At 40.1% G+C, this 10,925-nt stretch overlaps 1 protein-coding gene across 1 annotated transcript in view; it reads left to right on the top strand.

The window, feature by feature from the left end:
- Window positions 1-9,471, top strand: part of LOC106011777 — a gene marked incomplete at its 3' end in the record, with an annotated part of 52,417 nt that extends 42,946 nt beyond the window's left edge. Inside the window, 12 exon segments of the mRNA XM_013082556.2 lie at window positions 1,703-1,914; window positions 2,546-2,632; window positions 3,902-3,922; window positions 4,280-4,306; window positions 5,078-5,104; window positions 5,444-5,470; window positions 6,120-6,146; window positions 6,427-6,453; window positions 6,775-6,801; window positions 7,579-7,605; window positions 9,036-9,062; window positions 9,445-9,471. Of these exon segments, the coding sequence (XP_012938010.1) occupies window positions 1,703-1,914; window positions 2,546-2,632; window positions 3,902-3,922; window positions 4,280-4,306; window positions 5,078-5,104; window positions 5,444-5,470; window positions 6,120-6,146; window positions 6,427-6,453; window positions 6,775-6,801; window positions 7,579-7,605; window positions 9,036-9,062; window positions 9,445-9,471 (563 nt within the window).
- Window positions 9,472-10,925: the final 1,454 nt, after the last annotated feature.

Raw genomic sequence — 10,925 nt, 5'->3', positions numbered from 1 at the left:
CGAAAATCTTATTATTTCTTAAATTTGGCCAATATTTAAGAAATTTTTGGAATGCATTTTTAACTCCGCCTAGGCCAACATCAAAGAAGCCGCCTTATGCGCCGGATCAGTCCCGTCCTGGTGCGGTGTCTGTTTTGAAGCAAAAAACTCGACTGTGGGGTGGGACAGCCCTAGGCCTATCCCACGACAGGACTGTAAAAGTGCGGTAGAGATTTAGATTCTTGCCTCGATTCTCGGAGTCTAGGCTAGGAACCAGGCTAAAAAAAAGGAGACGGGAGGCGTCGACCCTGGGCGGACTCGAAGCTTAGAGTCTGGGAACAAGATCGATTCTTTGAGTCCTCATTTGGACTCAAAAGAATCGATCCCAGAGTCGATCTTGCCCTGGCCTATTCATTACTCACTACTCACTACACATCAGACAGAGACAACAGTTTGTTTAGCGAGCAGACGGACGGGCGGACGGAGAGACTCCATGCATTCGAGAGGGGGGCGGACGGATAACGGACAGGGAGTGACTCCTTCCATTGCATGCTACTTACAACCCCCTCCTCTCCCCCTAAAAAATAAATATTTAATTAATTAAAATATCACCCTCCTGCCCCACATTGTAGTTAGGCGTTCATGGCAGAAATTTCTCTACCCCCCTTCCCCCCTCCCCCAGGCCTTTGCAATAATTGGAACGTACACAGTGTGAGCCACATATGAGGTGAAAGGTTACACACATAGTGCTATGTCACCAGCCTCTCTCACTCCCTGTGGCACCGCTAGTGGTTTGAAACATTAGGCCTAATTAACAAACAATAGACGAGGATCCTAACTTCGCGTCGAGTATGCTATCTGCTAGAGTTCGTCCGTTCGCCTGTCCACTCAGTGAAAAAAATTGGGAAGCGAACCCAAAAAATGAACTGACTTGAGACTTGAGGTCTGTAGTCCGCCCACTGAGAGAGTAAAATTGTGGAGCGGACCAAAAAATTAACTGTCTTGAGGTTTGCAGTTCGCTCGCTTGGCCGTCCGTTACTCGCTCGCTCTGAGTGAGTCCATGAGTAACGAACCCATCTGTCCACTCACCCCAACTCTAATGTTTATGTATGTTTGTCTGTGTGTGTGTGTGAGTGTGAGTGTGTGTGTCTGTCTGTCTGTGAGTGTGTCTCTATGTCTTTTATGTGTGTGTGTTTGTGTGTGTCTGTGTGTGTGTGCAAGTTCTAGATCGTCACGCTCATAAGAGCCAAAGATTGGTGACTTCCAAGGCTTGAGTGTATTTGGAAACTGTAAGTTTATATTCTTTGTACCTTTGTCTTTGATCAATGTGTTTCAGTAAAGTCCACACAGAAATGTATTTTCAAATGGATATAAAAGTTTTGAGCCAAAAAAAAAAGGAAAAAAGTCAGTTTCTTCAGCTTCATTATTTTGATGAGCACCTGATTTCACTGCGATGATACGTAAATACCTTTTTAAGTATGAAACTGAAATATTATCTCATATCAGAAATAAATGTGTAAAAAATGAAACGAAAAATGACAGAAAAAGCAATGAATGAGAAATGAAGAGATCTATAAAACAGTAAAGAGTCAAAAAATAATTGCCAAGACACTGAACCAAAACAAAGGGTTGCTACTAGTGAAACCAGGGTGAGACAACATTGATGCTTCAAGAGAATCAAGACAAAAATTTAACTTACTTAGCTATTCATTTTCTTCCACAGTCCGCTAGGAGCAGGTGGTGAATCCACTGCAATGATTTTCTATCTCCAAGTGTATGATGCAAGAGAAACTGACAAGGTTTTTCAATCCATTGCTGAGCTGGTCGCGGCTGGAAATTTGGAAGTGTCTACTGGGAACGGGATAGTGCACAGCCCAGCTAGAATGGAAGTCTATGAGAGCGAGTATGATGCTCAAACTGACATGTCTCCACTAGGTAAGTTAAGGGTTACATGGGAGTGGGGTTGGGGTGCAAATGTTGAGATCCATCTCAGTTATTATAGGGTGAAAATAAAAATAAGTCCAGGTACGGAAAACCAAACAAGACTCTTTGATATCTTTCAAGGTATCTAATTCAAGGTCAAACCTGATGTTAATTTTGATTTGGGTTTGTCTTTCAATATTTTTTTATGTTAGCATAGATTGTTTGATTTTGTTTGGTCTCTCTATAGAGCAATTAGTCTGTTTTTATTTCTTTTTTTCTATGTGTTTGGGGGAGGGAGGGGGGTGGTGTGGAATTGGCATACTGATATTTTATGTTTCTTTGAAAAATTAGAACCCATTTTATTTTATAACTATAAGGCCTATATACACAATGTAAATGTTACTGTAAGCAGTCTCTAGAAATGTCTGGTTTATGTAGCTCACCTTTCCTGGTGGTTTATATTCAAATCAGATTCACTTGGTTACAGAGGAGCATAGACCAACAACGTTTCTTCTTCAATGAAGTCTGATCAGTACAGCTTTCTCTTGTTATATTCTAGTGTCTATTTAGTAGATTTCTCCCACCTGTGAAGATGTTCTTTTGTCTATTCTCAGAAAGTTTGATTTTTTTCATCTTTCCCCAGACCTTGACGTTTGCAAGTGGTCCACAGTTCTGTGTGGAGATGCAACTTGCGAAAGCGGCCATGGATTTGCCTTCACTTGTGGAAATTGTGAGTTTAGGCCGTTAAGTTGGGATCTTGTTGGACAACAGTTTTGATGACTCTGGCTCAGCTCCTGAAGAGTTTGTGTTGTTTAAGGACTTTTTATTGCTTCCCCGCACCCTCTTTGTTACATTGTACAGAAAACAGATAATCATTTTGGGGTTCCCCCTCATAAATTACCTTATTGCTTTGAAAGGGTGCAATCCTCAAACCATGCCCTTGTAGCATATCATTACAGGAATATTGCAGGGACCTTGGATATATGGAATTTATGCTTTTTTTGGTAGATACTATATAGAATATTCAGTTTGAACTGCCTTAAAAAACACTATTTTGTGCGATGATACCCTGGCTCTGAAAAATGGTGTCCAGGGTGTTTACATTTCAGATCTTTTCAGTGACAGTTGAGAAAATCAACCAAAGGTGGGGCGCTGCTTATCTTTAAATGCTAGCTTTTGACAGACCAAGCTACTATTTGATAGCCCAGTTTTATTTGGTTTTGTACTTTTATAGATTTTGTTCTTATCAATAATTTTATGAACTGGTTGAAAGCAAAGTCTTTCCTTTTAAATTAAATTTGCACTATCCGTCAAACCAGCTCAAGCGACCACCTGTATAAGACAACCGTCAATACAAATGACCACTTCCCACTACCCACCTTTGTTTTTTTGAAAATATTATAACAACACTGTACAACACTGCAAAACAAATCATCAAAAGCAACAACAAACAAGATTGGATGAACAGATGGGCCCTGGGAAAGACAGGCAGAGAAGTTTTCAAACATATGACCACAACAAAAAGGAATGACAATATCAACCACCTTCAGAGAAAGAAACAGACCACGATCTTCCGCCTACGAACAGAACATATACAGCTCCACTTCCACCTGAACAGAATAAACCCGGAACTTCCCCCAATGTGTCCCTTGTGTGACTATGCATATGAGACTGTGGAGCATCACCTGTTCCACTGCACAGCCCTAAATGACATCAGAGCTACCCTTCTCCCTCCGAGACCTAACATAGACAACACACTCTATGGAACATTACAGCAACTGCAGCAGACCTGCACTTATCGCTACATGGCATTGGACAGAAGGGCGAGAGCCCAGCTGTTGCTGGATCGATAACAACAACAACATAACAACACTGTCTTAGACATTCACCTGAGACAACCAATTTTCTCCTTGACTCTGGGTGGCCGTCTTGGACAATTATGACTGTGTATATGTGAACACTTCTGAAATGATACTTTTTATTTTTCTTTCTTCCTCAGCTACCAATACAACAGTCTCGAGTAAGTATATGCTTCTAAGAATGAAAACTATATATGCTTAGTGTAATTTTTGCTTTGTTGTTATCAGTTGTTATCTGTCGTTATCTGTTGTTATTGGAACAGTAAGTATTGACTTATGTGTGTGTTTGTCTGTGTGTCGTGTGTTGTGTGTTTACAAAATAAAGACGTTGAGGTTATTTTTAAGTTTGTTTGATTGAGACTCTGAGCATGTTATTGTGTGTGAGTGTGTGTTTGTGTGTGTCCTTTTGTGATGCATGCTTGTGTGTGTGTGTGTGTGTGTGTGTGTGTGTGTGTGTGTGTGTGTGTGTGTGAGTGCATGTGTTTTACATAGAAAATATTTTTTCTTCCTTTTTGCAGATTTCACTACCACAGACAGCTGGAACAGTAAGTATTGACTTTGTGTGTGTTTGTCTGTGTGTATTGTGTGTTTGTTTAGGAAATGAAGAAGTCGAGATTATTTCATGAGTTTGTAAGATTGAGACTGTGTGTGTGAGTGTGCGTGTGCACATGCGTGTGCATTTGTGCAGTGTAAATATGTCCATATGAGAGAGAGAGAGAGAGAGAGAGAGAGAGAGCGAGAGAGAGAGAGAGAGAGAGAGAGAGAGAGAGAGAGAGAGAAAAAATGGAGAGAAGGAGGTGCAGGCAAATGGGCATGGATTGATGGAAAGACAGACCGACAGATAGACAGACAGGCAAACAGGCAGACAGATGAAATGAGAGATGAAATTGAGTCTATGCTGATAGAGACTGGGAATAAAAGAGAGGGATGCTTTTTTTTTCAAACAAAATAAGTTGAAAGTAGTTGGTAAAATTAATTTTTTTCTGTGTTCACACATTCCAGTAGCACAGCTGGCACAAGCAGTGAGTGCAGAATATTTGTTTGTCTTTATCTTATTTTGTACCAAGCCAAAACGGGAAGACGGGAAGGGATACCGAGAGGCAAAGAAAGAGCCAGATACAGATAAAGAGAAAGAATAATGGCGAGAGACAGACAAATTTCATTTAGCATGCTTTGTTTCTGTCTTCACGTTGACTCTTTGTGTTTTTAAGAAAGAGAGAGTTAGAGAGACAGAGATCCCTTAGTTCAGACAATGAGAACATCACAAAATATCTTATAGTTTTTTATCTAGAAAACATTTTTCTTCCTTTTCGCAGATTTCACTACCACAAACAGCTATAACAGTAAGTATTGACTTTGTGTGTGTTTGTGAGTGTGTCTTATGTTGTGTGTTTACAAAATAGTGATGTTGAGATTATTTCTAAATTTGAATGATTGAGGCTCTGAACGTGTTATTGTGTGTGAGTGTGTGTTTATGTGTGTGTGTTTGTGTGTGTGTGTCCATTTGTGATGCATGCTTGTGTGTGTGTGTGTGTGGTGTGTGTGTGTGTATGTGTGTGACATTGGTGTATGTGTGTGTGTGTGTGTGTGTGTGTGTGTGTGTGTGTGTGTGTGTGTGTGTGTGTGTGTGTGTGTGAGTGCATGTGTTTTACATAGAAAATATTTTTTCTTCCTTTTTGCAGATTTCACTACCACAGACAGCTGGAACAGTAAGTATTGACTTTGTGTGTGTTTGTCTGTGTGTATTGTGTGTTTGTTTAGGAAATGAAGAAGTCGAGATTATTTCTTGAGTTTGTATGATTGAGACTGTGTGTGTGAGTGTGCGTGTGCGCATGCGTGTGTATGGGTACAGTGTAAATATGTCCATATGAGAGAGAGAGAGAGAGAGAGAGAGAGAGAGAGAGAGAGAGAGAGAGAGAGAGAGAGAGAGAGAGAGAGAGAGAGCACCAAAAAAAAGGGAGAGAAAGAGTGGTAGGCAAATTGGCTTGGAATGACGGCTATACAATGAGATTAACAGACAAACAAAAAACATTCAGACAGAAAAATGAAATTAGAAAATGAAGTAAAACAGACTGATAGAGACTGACAATGAAAGAGATGGATGCTTTTTTTCAAACAGATTACGTAGGTGGTTGGCGGGTGCTCTAGTGTGGTTTGCTCCTCCTTTCCTATCAAACATCTATGATCCTTATCTCCCCTTCTTCTTTTTTATGTTTGTTACTCTGCTGTAAAACCTCTAATCTTCTGGCGTTCATATGACCTTATGCAGTTGCGAGTGCCGTGAAACTCTTACTAAAACTAAAACTAAGATTATGTAGGAAGTAGTTGGTAAAGTTGACTTTTTTTCTGTGTTCACAGGTTCCAGTAGCACACCCAACCCAAGCAGTGAGTGTGGAATCTTTGTTTGTTTTATCATATTTTGTGTGTAATTAAAACAGAAAGATAGGAAGTGATTTTGAGAGGAAAAGAAAGACGGATTTAGGTGACGAGAGAATATTATGGCATGAGCCAGAAAAATCTCATTTAGTGTTTTCTTTTCTTTATCTTCGTACTGACTCTTTGTGTTTTCAAGAAAGAGAAAGACAGAAATCCTTAGTTCAGACCATAAGAATACCGGGAAATATTTGATATTGTTTATCTAGAAAACGTTTTTTCCCTTTCACAGATTTCACTACCACAGACAGCTGGAACAGTAAGTATTGACTTTGTGTGTGTTTGTCTGTGTGTCATATGTTGTGTGTTTACAAAATAGAGATGTCGAGATCATTTCTAAATTTGAATGCTTGAGGCTCTGAACGTGTTATTGTGTGTGTGTGTGTGTGTGAGTGTGTGTTTGTGTGTGTGTGTTTGTGTGTGTGTTTATGTGTGTGTGTCCATTTGTGATGCATGCTTGTGTGTGTGTGTGTGTGTGTGTGTGTGTGTGTGTGTGTGTGTGTGTGTGTGTGTGTGTGTGTGTGTGTGTGTGTGAGTGCATGTGTTTTACATAGGAAATATTTTTTCCTCGTTTTTGCAGATTTCACTACCACAGACAGCTGGAACAGTAAGTATTGACTTTGTGTGTGTTTGTCTGTGTGTATTGTGTGTTTGTTTAGGAAATGAAGAAGTCGAGATTATTTCTTGAGTTTGTATGATTGAGACTGTGTGTGTGAGTGTGCGTGTGCACATGTATGTGTGTGGGTACAGTGTAAATATGTCCATATGAGAGAGAGAGAGAGAGAGAGAGAGAGAGAGAGAGAGAGTGAGAGAGAGAGAGAGAGAGAGAAAGAGAGAGCGAGAGAGCAACAAAAAAAAGGGAGAGAGGGAGGTGCAGGCAAATGGGCATGGATTGATGGAAAGACAGACCGACAGGCAGGCAGACAGGCAGACAAATGAAATGAGAGATGAAATTGAGTCTATGCTGATAGAGAGCGGGAATAAATGAAAGGGATGCTTTTTTGTTTCAAACAAAATAAGTTGAAAGTAGTTGGTAAAATTTATAATTTTTCTGTGTTCACACATTCCAGTAGCACAGCTGACACAAGCAGTGAGTGCAGAATATTTGTTTGTTTTTATCTTATTTTGTACCAAGCCAAAACGGAAAGACGGGAAGGGATACCAAGAGGCAAAGAAAGAGCCAGATGCAGATAAAGAGAAAGAATAATGGCAAGAGACAGACAAATTTCATTTAGCGTGCTTTGTTTCTGTCTACACGTTGACTCTTTGTGCTTTTAAGAAAGAGAGAGTTAGAGAGACAGAGATCCCTTAGTTCAGACAATGAGAACATCACAAAATATCTTATAGTATTTTATCTAGAAAACATTTTTCTTCCTTTTCGCAGATTTCACTACCACAAACAGCTATAACAGTAAGTATTGACTTTGTGTGTGTTTGTTTAGGAAATGAAGAAGTCGAGATTATTTCTTGAGTTTGTATGATTGAGACTGTGTGTGTGAATGTGCGTGTGCACATGCGTGTGTGTGGGTACAGTGTAAATATGTCCATATGAGAGAGAGAGAGAGAGAGAGAGAGAGAGAGAGAGAGAGAGAGAGAGAGAGCAACAACAAAAAGGGAGAGAAAGAGTGGTAGGCAAATTGGCTTGGAATGATGACTATACAGTGAGATTAACAGACAAACAAAAAACATTCAGACAGAAAAATGAAATTAGAAAATGAAGTAAAACAGACTGATAGAGACTGACAATGAAAGAGATGGATGCTTTTTTTAAAACAGATTATGTAGGTGGTTGGCGGGTGCTCTAGTGTGGTTTGCTCCTCCTTTCCTATCAAAGATCTATCGTCCTTATCTCCCCTTCTTCTTTTTTATGTTTGTTACTCTGCTGTAAAACCTCTAATCTTCTGGCACTCATATGACCTTATGCAGTTGCGAGTGCCGTGAAACTCTTACTAAAACTAAAACTAAGATTATGTAGGAAGTACAGTCAAACCTGTGTAAGACGGCCACCCATTGTCAAGGAGAAAAGTGGTCGCATAAGACAGGTGGCCGTCTTAGGCAGGACTGATCAAGATAAAGAAAACAAACCATTCCCATCTGAGGCCCCAATCGAAAGTAGCCCCATTGTTGTTGTGTTTGTTGGTGTTGTTGCTGTTGGTTTGTATTTCGTTTGTAATTTTTATTTTGTCGCTAATTTTGCACAATGGTGACAATAAAACGAAATGTATCCGACAAAGAAGACCGAGTGCCATGTTAAAACAAACACATGGGTCGCCACCACTTGGAGAACAAGGGACGCTTCTGTAACAAGTTCATGTTGACGTCCTTTGTTACTTTGTTACAGACTGGGTAAACAGTAACCACTCATCTCACTTACGATTTGTGTATGAGTTCTGGGCGGGGCTTATGGGTTATGAGGGATCACATGCTTGCCTCACCAGCAGCTGAAAATTGGTAGCTATTGGTCAACAGTGGGAGGGGCCTACGCAACATGATCTGTTGGAGGGACTACCTAACATTACAACAACGACAGGTGATTGAATTATGACGGCTCGTCCACAACGCCGGGGGCCAATGCACAATTTATGACAAAGCTTAATGGAGTCACTAAGGTGACCGTCTTAGACAGGTGTTATTGCTTAGTATTATAGGGGTTGTGTGTTAAATTATTGTGGCCGCGGCCGCGTTGGACAAGTGCCCGTTTTACACAGTTAAATTATATAGAAAAAACGCAAGGGGGGAAATGGAAAGTGGCCGTTTGTTCAGGTGGCCGTCTTATAGAGGTGGCCGTCAGGGCAGGTTCGACTGTAGTTGGTAAAGTTGACTTTATTTCTGTGTTCACAGGTTCCAGTAGCACACCCAACCCAAGCAGTGAGTGTGAAATCTTTGTTTTATCATATTTTGTGTGTAATTAAAACAGAAAGATAGGAAGGGATTGTGAGAGTAAAAGAAAGACGAATTTAGGTGACGAGAGAATATTATGGCATGAGCCAGAAAAATCTCATTTAGTGTTTTCTTTTCTTTATCTTCGTACTGACTCTTTGTGTTTTCTTTTCTTTATCTTCGTACTGACTCTTAGTGTTTTCTTTTCTTTATCTTCGTACTGACTCTTTGTGTTTTCTTTTCTTTATCTTCGTACTGACTCTTTGTGTTTTCAAGAAAGAGAAAGACAGAAATCCTTAGTTCAGACCATAAGAATACCGGGAAATATTTGATATTGTTTATCTAGAAAACGTTTTTTTCCCTTTCGCAGATTTCACTACCACAGACAGCTGGAACAGTAAGTATTGACTTTGTGTGTGTTTGTCTTTGTGTCTTGTGTTGTGTGTTTACCAAATAAAGATAATATAAGAGAAGATAAGATAAGATAAGATACCTCTTTATTGTCCAGTTCCTGGAACATTAGTTTGGTGTTTCACCACGTACACACACACATACACACACACACACACACACACACACACACACACACACACACACACACACACACACACACACACACACACACACACACACACACAAACATGCACACCCACGCAGGCCCACAGTCACATGCTTATTATAAATGAACATCAATGTAAATATAATAATCTTAAGCTAGATACATACTCAATGTTATTCTGATTCATGCTCTAAGGTCATATGAATACTTATAACAAGATGGTTAAAATGAAAGAATTTGGATGGGTGATGTTAAAAATGACCTTCTGTATCTTTCTTTGTAACAGATTAGGGCCTGTATGCATATCAGAACCAGTTAGCTTAAATGCGCTTAGAGCTTAAATACGGTTAGCTATACAGGCCCTAACCGCGTACAAACACTAACCGTATTTTGTATGCACATCGCGCTAAATGGAAATGTATAGCTAAACGCAAAGTGCAATATGAGATATTTGTAGATTACTGGGCAAACCTGCTCTGCTGTCACTGTGTGCTTTTGGACATTCAATTTCCAACAACATGTGGGAGTTTCTGAACTGTGCATCATGGTGGAGAAAGTTGCGAAAAGGGAAGGAAAAGTGAACTTCAGTGCTGAGGTAATTCAAATACTACTTGAAGTAGTTGAAGAGCTGCAAGTAGAAAAGGTGACCCTTTTCACCAGCCACAGTTCCACCGTAACCCGTGAGATGAAGAAAGAGATATGGCAGAGAATATCATCGAAGGGGAATGCATGTGGTGTGGCAGTGCGAACTATAAAATATTTGAAAGAGAAATGAAGAGTACTGAAAGCGTCGGTTCTCAACAATCTCAACAAAAAGAGAGATAAGATAAGATAAGATGCATCTTTATTGTCTAGATCCTGCCTCATTGGTTTGGTGTTTCACACACACCCACACACACACAAACATGCACGCACACACACACTCACGCACCCGCGCGCGCACACACACACACGCACACACACACACACACATGCACACACACGTAGGCTTACAGTCATATGCATAACATAAATGAGCAGCAATATAAACAATAATAATCGTAAGCTAGATACACGCACAATGTTATTTTGAGACGATGCAAAAACAGGAAGAGATGAGGATTTATTTTGAGAGAGCTGAAGAAAGAGACAGATGCAAACAAAGAGAGAGAGACAAAAAGAAAGACAGAGGCAGAGAGACGGAAATGGAGTGAAAAAGAGAAAGAAAATAATACAGCTTCCAGTCCCACAAACAACTGGAGAAGGAAGTGTTGACTTTGTGTGTGTGTGTGTGTGTGTGTGTGTGTGTGTGT

Source organism: Aplysia californica, unplaced genomic scaffold, assembly GCF_000002075.1.
Source record: "Aplysia californica isolate F4 #8 unplaced genomic scaffold, AplCal3.0 scaffold00181, whole genome shotgun sequence".
NCBI lineage: Eukaryota > Metazoa > Mollusca > Gastropoda > Aplysiida > Aplysiidae > Aplysia > Aplysia californica.
The sequence above is the reverse complement of the archived record's forward strand: the minus strand, read 5'-3'. Positions and strand labels throughout refer to the sequence as shown.